We start from the raw sequence: 15,800 nt of genomic DNA, 5'->3' as shown, positions 1-15,800 counted from the left end.
GGGTCTTACTTTGATATTCACAACCTCCCTCCTGCCTTTCATTTCTGTGTAGTCCTCTAGGCAGCTGAGAGTGCCCTCACCCGAGTGGTAACTTTGAATAAGGTTAGCATAGTCAGCTGCTGTGCGGAGGGAATCTCTCAGTATAGTGATGTCTCAACAAATTGAACCCCTCCTCTGTCTACATGCATCAATCGACTATTTGCCAAACCAAAACTGCATGTGGGTTTTATTTTCCTAAATCTCAACAATTGCAAAATGCAGTACAGCAGGAACTTCTTCTGCCTGAGTGTTCTGATAATTTCCTAATTAAAATTGCAAGTTTTCAGAGGCCATGTTACAAAATATACAACTAGGTAGAGATGAAAGAGGCCACAAGGATAAGCATGAACTGTGCAGAAAAGCACAACAATTTGGCTGCTCATTTGAATATGAAATATTAGTTTTATTTACCCAGATTTTTTTCACAGCTCATTTTAATTATTAACCTATAAAACTTTACAGATTGTACAGTTTAATATAGTTTAAACTACTGAACAAAAGTAGGTCCCACAGATGCAAAAATACTGTACCAATCCAAAGTAAAGGCAGATTTACACAATGTACAGCTCTCCACTAGGAAGGGGAGGTGATCATTTCTAAGTACAAACAAATAAACTGTACAAAAATAAGATTTAATTTCCATTCATACATTCAGAGAAGATTGCAAATGCAGATATCTATATCCAGTGAGACATCTGCAAACGGAATTAGTAACCACTCCTAAAAGGAATGCACAATACTATTTACATGGGGCACTGTTAAGAATACCGCATAGTGTATCATAAAATAAGCGGACACAAAAATCACCTACTTTTAAAGGTAATTTTTGGATGGAGTTTTGCTTTGAATAGTGTGCCAAAAGGATTTTTTAACTTATTAAATTAAGAAATAATGTTTCTAAAGTGGTACTAAAACATTATGAATACATAAAGCATTTTTGGGTGTAATATATCAATTTTAACAGCAAAGAAAACACAAGCTCTTTCTATAATTTATCGCTCTCACCCAGAAACAGAAGTATAAGTTTATAGTTGATTAAAACAAAGAAAAAAAGCCTACACTTTAAAAACACTAAAACTAATCTTTAACTTTGTTTATTTCATATAAGATTCACAAAGAATCACTAATACTGCAAGGCAAGGTTTTTCTTAAAGAGCCAGTGGTTTCTTCATGCTTATTGGATAATATTGTACTAATATGTTCCAGAACTGGGTCAAACATTTATCACACAGCTCCTGAGCACATTTAACATGTACACATAAGTCTATAGATATCCCTCAGAAGAGTCTAAGGATTAGACATTAGATCCACTGTCAGAACTTAGAATTTTCTTTTGATCTTTTTTGTTGTCGAGGTACTTATAATCCTCTCTAGATACCCTAGATACCCATGACCATTACTTTCTTTTAAAAACAGAGAGTGTTTATTTTTAAATTTAAACCAGCCTTACATATTCTCTATCAGTGAGAAGGAGGCTAGTTATTACCCGTCTTTTTTTCCCCCTCCCCCTCTTAAGCTGAGTGTTTTTCCAAACTTTCCTGTCACAAACATATGCATTTGGATTTGGAAAGCATAGTAATGTACAGTGCAGTAATTGCAAATAACAAAAGCTACAGGATAAACAAAGACAACTGAAAAGTTTGGTAGTGCACACCAATTATATCCTTGTAGCTTTCTTTCCTGTCATCATTTTAGATGATGACAATACAGTACTAGTTGCGATCTTCAGCTTCCATTTTCCAGCCTTTGCTCCTCAGCTTCTGAGCAGATATGACTCGAGAATGTCTTTCTACAGTTTCTCCCATCTCGCATTTATAACCCAAAAAGGGACAACCCAGCAGGAAAGAATTTTCCAATGAACAATCATGTATTCAGAATTCATCAATTTTCTTCTGTAGATATTTCAGCATAGAGTCCATCCCCTGAGAAGAGCTCCAGATTTTCCTCAGCACATCAGATTCGTTTTCATTGGTTTGCTCCAAATCCCCTCTCATGGCATTTCTGACAAGAGCTTTGGATTCTTCAAGTACCTGGACAATGCAAAGAAATTCTTTTCAGAGTTATACTATTATTTCACGTATAATGAGAGCGCTTGTGGAATGAGTGATTCAGTTACAGCAGCATATTACACAATCTGTGGAGAATCAATCTACAATCTGTGGTCGGCACGGTGGCACAGTGGTTAGCGCTGCTGCCTCACAGCGCCTGAGACCTGGGTTCAATTCCTGACTCAGGTGACAGACTGTGTGGAGTTTGCACGTTCTCCCCGTGTCTGCGTGGGTTTCCTCCAGGTGCTCCGGTTTCCTCCCACAGTCCAAAGATGTGCAGGTCAGGTGAATTGGCCAAGCTAAATTGCCCGTAGTGTTAGATAAGGGGTAAATGTAGGGGTATGGGTGGGTTGCGCTTCGGCGGGTCGGTGTGGACTTGTTGGGCCGAAGGGCCTGTTTCCACACTAAGTAATCTAATCTAATCTCAGCAATGAAAATCTTCCAATCAGTAGGGCAATTGCCCTGGATAAGTTAGCAAAATAAGTTTAAGCTTGCGATTATAATTGCATTGAACATGGGACTAAGATGATCAAGTCTGAAATTGCATGGAACGAAGTAATTCAGTCTCAACAAAAAAGGTCACATGGTCATTGATCAGACATGTTGTTATGAACAAAGTAGCCAGTTTCTATTTATGTATTTTTTTCCTCCAAGTTTATGCTTCATTAGTTCTGGGTTCAGCTGGAAGTTAGTACTTCATAAAGAAGCAGTGTTCCATCTTAGTAACATTACAGCCCGCTAGATTCGGTAATTTGCATTCTTGCCATGACTATTCATAAATGGTGGAAAATAAGAAGAAGAAAACTGTTTGATTTGGGAATGATGCATACCCATTAATCAGTGACAAAAAAATTTCCCTTTGGCCAAATTCAAATTTCTATATAAAATATAAGTAGGAAAGTAAGTTGCTAAGAGGACATAAGGAGGCAATAAAGGGATATAGATCTTTGCCATACATTTAATCTATCAATCAATCAACTATAACATGGGAAAATGTAAAATTGCCAATTTTGGCAGGAAGAATAAAAAGAATACCATCTAAAAAAAATTGCTGATAACTCAGATGCAGAAATATCTGGGTGTTTTAGTGCATGATTCATACAAAGATAGTGTCAGTTACAGCAAATTATTAGGACAGCTAATACAATAGTGGGAATGGATTACAAGAGTAGGAAGCATTCCTTCAGTCATACAAGAGCATGGGTGGAACCATATATGGAGTACTATATACAGTATTAGCAAATGCAGTTGAGTAAGCTCACTAAACTAATATCTGGAATGGACAGGTTGTCTGGAAGAAAAATTAGACACGGCTGAAAATGTGTTGCTGGTTAAAGCACAGCAGGTTAGGCAGCATCCAAGGAACAGGAAATTCGACGTTTCAGGCCAGAGCTCTGATCTCCAGCATCTGCAGACCTCACTTTTTACAGAAAAATTAGACAGCCTAAGCTTAAATGTGCTGGAGTTTAGAAGGATAAGAAGCAACTTGATTGTAACAAAAAGAATACTGAGAAAAAAGTTATAGGGTGAATGTGGAAAGCATGTTTTCTCTTGTGGGGTGGCCAATGAATTCTTCCACGAAAGGCAGTGGGAGCAGAGTCTTTACCATTTCTAAGGCAGTAGATAGATTATTAAGAAAGGTTAGCGGGATTGCAGGAATGTGGAGTAATCAGATCAAACAGTATTTGATTGAATGACAGAGCAGGCCTGACAGGATGAATGGCCTACTTTTGCTCCTTGTTGCTAAAAAATGTGAATGGCTGGAACAATTACTGATTTCACACAGAACTGACATTACACTGATATTTACCAACTTAGATAAGCTTGCAGAAACACTCTACATCAGTAACCATTTTAAAAAAATTGCTTTTTTTATACATTTAAGGCTCATAAATTCTGAAGTAAAATGCTGCATTTTTACTGACTAAGAGACTTGCATATTAGAAGCATAATTTCCTGACTTACAAGGGAATTACATGCGACTAGTTCCTTAATTCGGACCATAACCTCCTGACTGAATGTTCCAGGCCAAAAAACCTGCGATACCAATCCTTTTGCACATGCTTCTTGTGCAGTCAACTTTCGTCCACTGAACAGCATTTCATTAGCCTATGGGGGGGAAAGAAAACAGAGAATCTTAGCATACATGAGAAAAAAGATTCTGACTAATATGGTTTGAATAAACCATTTATATACAACATTTGCTCTTTACTCAAATATTAGGCTCACTCATCTGTACAATCAAAGTTTAGATAGTTATATATAAAAACATACAGAGGAACCTCAATTATCCAAATACCAATTATCTGAACATCGGATTATCAGAGGGAGATCTCTAGGTCCCAATGGAAATATTACATCAAAGACGTGTTTCCAACAGTGATCGCATCTTTTGTTAACAGTGATTAAACAGGCACGGTCTCCAAATGACTGCCTGCTTGCCCTCTCTCTCTCTCCCCACACTTTTCTACACAGGCGTGTACCCTAAACCCTCCTTCGCCAGATAATGTCTCCACTATTGTCTTGTAAGAGCAAATGTGGAACCTGTCAAAAAATTGCAGTAAAAAGTTGTGTGGGTGGTTGTGGCTGCGCACCCGTGTGTGCGTGCTATTTGGAGACTCACCCCACAAAAGCAGCAGCAGTCTTGATGTTGGTGTACAGTCCTGCTTGCCCAGAGGGGGCGGTGTTGGACAGGGTTGGGTGGGGTGTGTGTGCACGCTGTTGCAGTCTCCTGAACAGGGAGCAAACTTTAAAAACTCTAGGCCTTAGAGGAAAGGCACTTAATCGATTATCCGAATAATCTATTATTATTTCTGTAATTCAATGTTAATAATGATCAATGCTTGCTATGCAGGGAAATAATTCAAAAGTAGGAAGGTTGAACAAGTTTATTTTTTTCCTTAAGTTCTGCCTCAAGCAATGGGTGAACACCCAAAGTCTAAGCTTAGACTTCACTACTGAATAATTACGAACAGTGGGGAAGAAAAAAAGAAAGGCAGGGAGAAGAACCCATTCTTTAAAAAACACACATCAGGAGATGGTTAAAAATGGTGAGAACAGAAATTAAACCAAACATTCAACAAAAATCATTCAGATAGGACCTATCCTTTTTTAATAAAAGCAGCAAGTGCTGCTGTAACTCAGCAGGTCTGACAGCATCTGTTGAGAGAAACTGGAAATATTTCAAATCCACTGACTCTTCATTGTTCTGAGAAAGGGTCACTGCACTTGAAACATTAACTCTGTTTTTTCTCTCTACAGATGCTTCCAGATCTGCTGAGTTTTTCCAGCACTTTGTTTTTATTTCCTATTTCTAGTATCTGCAGTTCTTTGTTTTGTTTTATTTCACAGCTCTTTTATAGAGTCTGCTCAGCTCATGCTTGCTCAAGTGCAAATGGTAAATAAATATAAAGGCATGGAATAGTACTGGTCTTTACTACCCATGAAAATTGTAGTTAAAAGCAGATTTATAGGAAAAATTGTATTTTCTCTCTCTCTTCCCCCCCCATCAAAAATGTATAAAACAGCTTCAGTGAAATTATCAATATAAAAAAAGGGCAGCATTCTTTCTTGCTAGTTATCAATGAAATGTGACAACTGATAAAAGGTGTGCCTACTTCGAAGTAGGGAACACTTGTAGTTTAGTTTTTCAAAAATTTCAAACCAATGTTGTAGTTTTCAATAACAGTTTCAAATTCCTAAAAACTATTGGCACATCACAGAATATAAAACATGCATCTTCAGATGGAGTTTATTAATACAAGTCAACAAGTTGGACAAATGACAATGAATTAAAAACAATGAATTTTAAAAATTGATAAACAGGGATGACACTCTAATGTGCTATATAACACTTTTTTAGGAAAATTAGGGATACTAGTTACTGATCCAATCCAGCAAAACAATTGAAAAGGGAAAGAGAGCGCTTCGCGGGAAGTTAATCTTTTTACAGAAATTTATCAAAACAAGATTATATTGGGTACTGAAGATAAAACCTGTGGAATTATTTGCCAGTTGGATCCAAAATGGGGAAGGATGGTCGACACTCAGAAACTTTAGAACATAGAACAATACAGTGCAGAACATATCCTTCAGCCCTCGATGTTGCGCCAATCTGTGAATTATTCTCAACTCGGCCCCCTACACTACCCCAAAGTCATCCATGTGCTTATCTAAGGATTGTTTAAATCTCCCTAATGTGGCTGAGTTGACTACATTCTTCCGTGAAAGGCAGTGGAAGGTAGGGCTTCCACACCCATATCACTCTCTGCCTAAAGAACTTGGCTCTGACATCTGTCTTAAATCTATCACCCCTCAATTTGTAGTTATGCCCCCTCATACAAGCTGACGTCATCACCCTAGGAAAAAGACTTTCACGGTCTACCCTATCTAATCCTCTGATCATCTTGTATGTCTCTATCAAATCCCCTCTTAGCCTTCTTCTTGCCAATGAAAACAGGTTCAGGTCTCTCAGCCTTTCTTCAGAAGACCTTCCCTCCAGACCAGGTAACATCCTGGTAAATCTCTTCTGCACCATTTCCAATGCTTCCAAATCCTTCCTGGAATATGGGGACCAGAACTGTATGCAATATTCCAAGTGAGGCCACACCAGTGTTTTGTATAGTTGTAGCATGAAATTGTGGCTCCGGAACTCAATCCCACTACGAATGAAACCTAACATACCTTCTTAACGGCACTATCCACCAAGATGAGAGTGTCGCTGACTAGGCCAATATTTATTGCCCAACCGATAGGGCAGTTAAGAGTCAACCACAGTGCTTTGGCTTGGAGTCACATAGCCCAGACAAATTAAGGATGGCAATTTCCTTCCAAAAAGGACATTAGTGAATGAGATGGGTTTTTCCAACAATCAGTGGATTCAATGGACACCTAATTTAAAGATTTCTATTGAATTAAAAATTCCACCTTCTGCCATAGTGGGATTCAAACTTGGGTTCCCAGAATATTATCTGGGACTTCTGAATTAATAGACCAGTTGTAATACCAGAGCCATTCCCTCCCCAAATATTTCTCCCATATATGCAAGCCATTATTATAATACATGTTTTTAATCTTTCCCAAGTTGTTGGAGTCTAATTTTAAAATCACAACAGGCTATAAAGACACTGCCTGTTTTCAAAAATGTTTGCAGTATCTAGTTAAAAAAAAAAACAGATATACTCAGGCATTTCTTATAGATTATTTCTCTTAACACTCAGTCATATTGCATGGAAATAGAACCTTCAGTCCAATTCATCCGTGCCGACCAAGTTTCCTAAACTCAACTCATCCCATTTGCCGGCATTTAGCCCATATCCCTCGAAACCTTTTCATGTACTTTTTAAATGTCAATTGTACCCACCTTCTCCTGCAGCTCATTTCATACATGCATCACCTTTTGTGTTAAAGGGCCCTTTAGATCCCTTTTAAGTTCCCCACCCCACCTTAAACCAATGCCCTCTAGTTTTGAATTCCCTTATCCTAGGGAAAAGGACCTTGGCTATTGACCTTATCTATGCCACTCATTATTTTACAAAACACTATAAAAGCTCATCCTATAACCACTTCCACGCTAATGAAAAAAAATCTAACTTATCCAGCCTCTCAAACTCAAACCCTCCAAACCTGGCAGTATTCTTGTGAACATTTTCTGTACACTCTCCAATTTAATAATATCCTTCCTGTTGCTCAGCCAATTTCAGATTTTAAAACCAACAGTTATGACAAAATATAATTTAATAATAAAAAAAGTGACAGTTACCCACCATAAAAGGTTATTATATTTTAAAAAGCTATACAGGGAATAAGTAGGTCAAAATGTAACTCGGGTAACATTAACCATAATTTCCATTCTACACTTAAGACCCATTTAAAAGTTGAATAGTGTTTTATTTTACTTTATCCTTTTATTTCTTTTAAATCTATACATCATAAATGCTCAGTGTTGCAAGCTTCTAAGTATTTTTGATGATTGTAGAATAATTAGCAACTTACCGAAGCTAACCCCATAATTCTGGGAAACGTCAGTGATGAACATCCATCTGGCGTCTGTCCGAAAGTAGTGTAGGGAGTCTGAAACCATGCTTTCTCATTAGCCCACACCACATCACAAAGAGGTAATATGGAGGCTCCAAGACCAATTGCAGGACCATTCACAGCTACTATAATTGGTTTCTTAAACTGAATAAATGTATTGACAAAACTCCTAAACAAAAATAAAACAAAGTCTTTGAATGGTTTCCAGATATGCCAATTTGTGTATTGGTTAGTAAATGGTTGGGTTAAAGACCATTGACCTAAGCACAAATGAGCAAAATTTAAAAATATTTAACAGATGTCTCAAAACTCTAGAATTTTAAAAATATTGATGATTTTTTAAAAAATGGGTAGATCAATCCTTGGGTTAATTCAGTGTCTAATTCTGTCAAAGATCTCAGACATACATTATCTATTTTCAAAGAAAAGCTATTCTAAATCAAGCTCTTAAAATTCCAAATTTGCCCATCATTTGAAAGAACCGCTAAATCAATCAAGTGGTTTCATAATACAGCACAAAAACCTCAGATCAACGCAGTTATTTCCAATGTACAGTTTTAATTGACCAGATTTGTACCTTTCTTTACATGCGAAATGCACAACTTCAATGACAATGTTGTGCAATGGATTTTCAGAAGGTATATACACTACAAAAAAAATACTAAGGATGTAGGAACTTTTGAAGAAAAGCAGAACACACTAGAAACACTCTCCTCACCAGTTAGTATCTGCGCAGGTACGCAGGATTTTTCAGATGGCACTGTCTCCTGCCCTGCCACCTGAAGATTCAGCAGAAAATGTATCTCCATTAATCACAGAAGCTACACAGCCATTTCATTCTCCAGGAATTATTAATTGGCTGGAAACAGAAATTCCAGCACCTTCAACCCAGGCATAATTCATGCCTCAGGGAACTGTTGGCTAGTTTGTCTGACAGCTCTGTAGCCCAGTGTCAGTGTCAGCATTGGCCAGGACTAGAATTACAAAGAGTACCTAGATTCTGGATCAGAGCAGGATGACCTGCTGGCTTTGCACCAAACCCCCTTCTAGCAGTCTCAAAATTAAGGCTGGTCCAGAGCCCAAAACTCTTAAGTTTCTCAAAAAAAATATTAGCAAAGAATTACCTTCTTTTAAAACTTTGGACTAACTAATCCAAACAGTTAGTTCTATCTCCCTGTACAGATTCCAGTAATGTATCCATTATAGAAGTCAAACAAAAATAAAACAAAGAACTACAGATGCTGGAGATCTGAAATAAACAAAAACAAAAACTACTGGAAGAAACTTAGCAGCTCTGGCAGCATCTATGGAGAGAAATCTTGATGTTTTAAGCCCTGTATCCCCAGTTCAAATCTAGAAACAACTAAGAAAAGGTGGTATTTATGGTGATGGTGGTGGAGAAAGAGGGAAGTGAGGAGTGGCAGATAAGTGGAGAGAGGCTGCCACTTCAATAAATGTATCCATGCCAACATTTCTGTCTCAGGCCTGCTGCTGTGCTCCAGTGAAGCTTGACACAAACTAGATGAACACCCCCTGCAACTTCCACTTAAGCACCTTACAACTTCAAAAAAGGACTTAAATTGATGGGTTGATAATGGAGTTTGGTCATTTCAAAGCACAAACACACCTTTCCTTGTCTATTACCTACACCCACAGCCCAGTACTGTCATAATAACGTCCAATCCATTCTCAAAAACGTAGTCCTCAACACCAACTATTTATTTTCTTCCTGATTTACTATCAACAATCCCTTTGTATGCTCATCCTTCTCACTCTTTAAACACCCTCTTCACCCATCTACTCATTCCTTTACGCCATCCCCAGGATCAGCATAAATACCATCTTTCCTAGTTGTTTCTAGTTCTGAAGGATCACAGGTCTTCGTTTCTCTCCACAGATGCTGCCAGACCTGCTGAATTTCTCGAACAATTTCTGCTTTTGTTTGATGTTGAGATCCGATTGACTGGCCTATAATTATTTGGTCTATCCCTAACTCCTTTTACATAATGGTAAAATATTCACAGACCTCCAATCCTTTGATGTTTCACCTACAGATATTTATAATTTCTTCCGGTACTGAAGATCAATCAACCTAAAATATTAACATTTCACAGATACTGCCGACTGAGTCCAGCATTTTCTGTTTTTATCTTAGAAACACATACCTGATGGATTCAGTCATTTTTGTACTCTCCCTCTTTCGGTCATCTGTTAAGCGTCGAATGAAATAAATAAAATCAAGACCACAACAAAAGACACTTCCTACAGCACTCAGTAAAACCAATTTACTATCATCAGCTGCTGCAGTGTTCAGGGCACTTTGCATTTCCTTCATTACCTGTAAAAAAAATACAAAAACCTTAACTGAATTTAGCCAACATAAAACCTTAATTGCATAGACACTTAGATGATTCCATTCAACATTTAAAAACTTGTTTTGCTGGTTTCCTAAAGAGACTTGTACTTCGTCCCTTAAAGCAACTAATTGAAAGAAGTTCAAGACACTGATGACACTAACTGGTACAAACAGTGGTGCTTCACTGGTGGAAAAGAATTGCATGCTTTCAGTTGAAATATTTCCTGCAAAAGACTGCAGCCTTCTGACACTGCAATATGCAGAGCTGCAAATTTTGTGGCAACTTTGTAAATCCAGGGCAAGGTATTTTCTGAGGAGACTCCCCAAATTCCAAATATAGTCTCAAGCATCTCCTACTCTTATAACAAAAGAAGGGGAACACTCATCAGGAAATTTATGACCAAGCCCAAAGCTATATCATTTAAAAATAGCAGATGATTTGACAGGATATGCCGAAGCACCCAATGCATATGCAAAATGCATTTTAAGTGTATTCTTTAAAAAGAAAGTGTGGGCAAAACTGGCTGGGGCAGCATTTATTGTCCATTACTAATTACATTTAAGGTGATGGTAGAGAGTTGCCTTCAAGAATTGCAACGTATGGGGTGTAGGTACATTGAACTATGAATAACCTATCCAATACCAAGGATCCAATTTTAAATTATATTTAAAAATCAGTGTCTCAAGACTTTAAAAAAATCACTTGTGAGACATGGGTATTTCTGGCTCATCAGCATTTACAGGATTACTCATCCCTAATTGCCCCTGAGAAGGTGGTAGTGACCTACCTTTTTGAACTACTGTAGTGTGCCGTAGGTTTGACCTGCAATGTCCTTAGGGAGGGAATTCCAAGCAAATGTGAAGGAACAACAAAATATTTCAAAGTTAAGACGGTGAGTGGCTTGTGGGCAGGTACAACTTCCCTTGTATCTGCTGTCCTTGTCCTTCTAAATGGCAGTGATCATGGGTTTGGAAGATGCAAGATGCTATCTAAAAGATCACTGCAGTTCATGCTGCTTTACTGAGCAGTGGTGGAAGAGGAAGTGGATGTTGTGTCAATCAAGCAGGCTGCTTTGACCTGGATGGTGAAAAGCTTCTTGTATTATTGGAGCGGCACTTGTCCAGGCGAAAGGGGTGTATCATAGAGTCATAGAGATGGACAGCATGGAAACAGACCCTTCGGTCCAACCTGTCCATGCCGACCAGATATCCCAACCCAATCTAATCCCACCTGCCAGCACCCAGCCCATATCCCACCAAACCCCTCCTACTCATATACCCATTCAAATGCCTCTTAAATGTTGCAAGTGTACCAGCCTCCACCACATCCTCTGGCAGCTCATTCCATACACGTACCCTCTGTGTGAAAAAGTTGCCCCTTAGGGTGGTTTTAATATCTTTCCCCTCTCACCCCTTTTGATATGTGCCTTGTAGATAACGGCGAGACTTCAGCAAATCAGGTGGTGACATACTCATCGCGGTATTCCTAGCATCTGATCTGCTTTTGTAAGCCACTGTATTCATGTTAGAGTCCCTGGTAAATAGTAACCCCCACGATGTTGATAACGAGGATTCAATAACGGTAATACCACTGATGTCAAGGGGCAGTAATTAGATTATCTCTTGTGAAGGTGGTAATTGTCTGGCACTTATGGTTGCCACTTGTCAGCCCAAGCCTATCCAGATTTTGTTGCACTTAATCAAGAGTATCTGAAGAGTTGTGAATGGTGCTGAACAATGTGCTGTCATCAGTAAACATCCTCACCTTACAACAGAGGGAACGTCACTAATAAAGCGGCTGATGGTTAAGCAGAGGACACTACCCTTAGCAAGTTCTGCAGAGGGATGTCTGCCCTCCAACAATGATAACCATCTTCCGACGTGCCAGGTACAACTCCAACCAGTTAATTTCTGTGATGGGCTGTCATTCTCACCTCACTTCTGGAATTCAGCCCTTTAATCCATGTTTGAAGCAAGGCTGTAATGATATCAGGAGCCAAATGGTCCCTGGTGGAACCCAAAATGGGTTTCAGTGAGCAGGTTGCTGTTAAGCAGGTGCTGTTCAATAGCACTGTTGATGACACCTTCCATCACTTTGCAAAACTTGACCTACTCTTGGGAAATAAGGCAGGGCAGGTGACTGGAGGTGTCACTAGGGTAGCACTTTAGGGCCAGCCACCATAATGCTATTGCCTTCAGAAATGAGATAACGGGGAGTCCAGAGACAGTATATTCCTGTTAGGGCGAAAGGAAAGGCGGTAGGTGTAAGGAAAGCTGGATTACTAGAGAAATTAAAGTTTTGACTAAGAAAAAGTAAGCATGTGTCAGGTATAGACAGGGGACATCAATTCAGTCCTTAGAAGTGTACAAAGGTAGTAGGAGTATACTTAAGGCGGCAGTTAGGAGGGCAAAAAGAGGACAGGAGATAGCTTTGGCAAACAGCATTAAAAGGAAAACCCAAAGAGATTTTATAAATACATTAAGGACAAAAGGGTAACTAGGAAGAGACTAGGACCCCTCAAAGATCAGCAAGACAGCCCATGTGTGTAGTCACGAGAGTTGGGGGAGATACTAAACGAGTATTTTGAATCAGTATTTACTGTGAAGAAGAACATGGAAGATTCCATGCTGTACATCTCTATGACTCTATATAGATTGTGGGGAAATAGATCGGGACATCTTGAAAAATCTTGAAACACAAAAGTGGATAATTCCCCAGGAGCTGATCAGAAGGTAGGGAAGTGATTGCTGGGCCCCTTGCTGAGATTTTTGTATCTTCGGTAGTCACAGGTGAGGTGCTAGAGACTGGAGGTTGGCTAATGTGGTGTCAATGTTTAAGAAAGGTCGTAAGGATAAGCCAGGGAACTATAGACCAGTGAGCCAGACATCAGTGGTGGTCAAGTTGAGGGACAGGATTTATACATATTTGGAAAGGCAAGGACTGATTAGGGGTAGTAATATCGCTTTGTGTGTGGGAAATCATGTCTCACGAACTTGATTGAGTATTTTGATGTAATGAAGAGAACTGATGAGGGCAGAGAATTGGACGTTACCTATAGGGATTTCAGTAAGGCATCCGACAAGGTTCCTCATGGGAGATTAGTTAGCAAGGTTAGATCTCATAGAAAACAGGGAGAAGTGGCTATTTGAATACAGAACTGGCTCAAAAGGTGGAAGACAGAGGGTGATGGTGGAGGGTTGCTTTTCAGACCAGTGCCCTGTGACCAGTGGTGTGCCACAAGGATCGGTGCTGGATCCACTACTTTTCATCATTTATATAAATGATTTGGATGGGAGCATGAAGAGGGATCGTTAATAAATTTGCAGATGACACCAAAATTGGAGGTATTGTGGACAGCGAAGAAGGTTATCTCAGATTACAATGGGATCTTGATCAGATGGGCCAGTGGGCTGAGAAGTGGCAGATGGAGTCTAATTTAGATAAACGCAAGATGTTGGGAAAGCAAATCTTAGCAGGACTTTTACACTTAATGGTAAGGTCCTGGGGAGTGTTGCTGGACAAAGAGACCTTGGAGTGCAGGCTCATAGCTCCTTGAAAGTGGAGCCACAGATAGATAGGATAGTGAAGACTACATTCGATATGCTTTCCTTTATTGGTCAGAGTATTGAGTACAGGAGGTGGGAGGTCATATTGCTGCTGTACGGGACATTGGTTAGGCCACTGTTAGACTATTGCACTCAATTCTGGTCTTCTTCCTACCGGAAGGATGTTGTGAAACTTGAAAGGTTTCAGAAAAGATTTACATGTTGCCAGCGTTGGAGGATTTGAGCTATCAGGAGAGGCTGAATAGGCTGGGGCTGTTTCCCTGGAGCATCAGAGGCTGAGGGGTGACCTTATAGAAGTTTATAAGGTCATGAGAGGCATGGATAGGATAAATAGGCAAAGTCTTTTCCCTGGGGTCGGGGAGTCCAGAACGAGAGGGCATAGATTGATTTCGGGTGAGGGGGAAAAGATATAAAAGAGACCTGAGGAGCAACTTTTTCACTCAGAGGGTGGTATGTGAATGGAATGAGCTGCCAGAGGAAATGGTGGAGGCTAGTACAATTGCAGCATTTAAAAGGCATCTGGGTGGGTATATGAGAGGAAGGGTTTGGAGGGATATGGGCCAGGTGCTTGTCTCAGTATGCAACATCCTTGTAAATCAATACCAATAGGTGAGGGATTAGAGAGAATGAGGGGGAATCTTTAGGATGTGGCATCCAGTCAGTGCTGGGGTGAAAGAAAGTTGGAGGTAGAAAGGTGAGGCTCAACAAATCAGAATTCAAGGAATGGTTAGTTGCAGTGGTGAGAGATTTTAGAGGTAAGCGAGTTATATAAACAAAAGGCAGAAAATAAAAATTGAGCTGTGACAAATACACAAGTACTTAGGAGCACAGGAGATAGAAGCCTTTCAGCCCACTCAATCTGGTGCACCTTTCAAATAGATCATGTTTGATCGTCTATCTTTACTATTTATTCCCACCATCTTCATTTCCCATGATGTAATTATTAAAACTTCATTCTTTCATGGGCATCATTGGCAAGGCTAGCATTCACTGAGTAAACTTAACTTTCTTAAACGGAGATGCTTGTTCAGCCATTTCAGATGGCAGTGAAGAAACAACCACACTGTTACAAATCTGGAGTTAAATGTAAGCCAGTCCTACTAACGATGATAGATTTCCTTCCTCAAAAGGATATCAAAAGGACTTATCAAAACAGTAGTACTTGATAAACAAGGGCCTATTTGTACTTCGTGTTTACATGCTATTTGAATGTTTCTGTAGAACAAAATGCCAAGATTTGGATGTTGCAGAGTTTTGACAATTCAATATCTGCTGAACCCAAAGACTTCCTACCAGAAAATAGACATCTAAATATTTCAAAGGAACTTTTTTTTCCTTAAATACTGTTTAATATCATAGTTTGACCTCCAGGTGGTGCATAAAACTAAAACCAGACAGACTAATCCTTAGGGTTCATGCATACCACAGCATTTCCCTCATCATTTGTACATTCCCTTGAAAGGATATCCAACTGCCATATTATTCTCATAATTTTAATTGCATGAGGAAGACTCAGCTAACAGAAACTTATAATTAGAAACGTAATAATCATGAATGAATGTGCATGCAACTTTCTTTGGATGTGATGACAAGTTGAGGCCCTGTTTGCTCATGGTACTGTTCCAAATAAGTGAGGAATTATGCCTTGTCAGAATCAATATTTATCCTTCACTTATCACAAACAAATTGCTGTTGTGGGAACTTGCTGTGTGCAAACTGACTTTCACATTACTTAAATTAACAAACGGTGACTA

At 39.2% G+C, this 15,800-nt stretch overlaps 1 protein-coding gene across 1 annotated transcript in view; it reads right to left on the bottom strand.

The window, feature by feature from the left end:
- Nucleotides 1-459: 459 nt before the first annotated feature.
- The window catches only part of cdyl (chromodomain protein, Y-like), a 178,385-nt gene continuing 163,044 nt past the window's right edge, over nt 460-15,800 (bottom strand). Inside the window, exons 4-7 of the mRNA XM_060849954.1 lie at nt 10,289-10,461; nt 8,082-8,292; nt 4,053-4,196; nt 460-2,069 (exon numbers count right to left, since the gene is read on the bottom strand). Coding sequence (XP_060705937.1) covers nt 1,911-2,069; nt 4,053-4,196; nt 8,082-8,292; nt 10,289-10,461 — 687 coding nt within the window. The 3' untranslated portion in view covers nt 460-1,910. The remainder of the gene's footprint in view (nt 2,070-4,052; nt 4,197-8,081; nt 8,293-10,288; nt 10,462-15,800) is intronic.

The sequence above is a fragment of the Hemiscyllium ocellatum genome, chromosome 34, assembly GCF_020745735.1.
Source record: "Hemiscyllium ocellatum isolate sHemOce1 chromosome 34, sHemOce1.pat.X.cur, whole genome shotgun sequence".
Taxonomy (NCBI): Eukaryota; Metazoa; Chordata; class Chondrichthyes; order Orectolobiformes; family Hemiscylliidae; genus Hemiscyllium; species Hemiscyllium ocellatum.
This window is presented reverse-complemented; position numbering and strand designations above follow the sequence as displayed.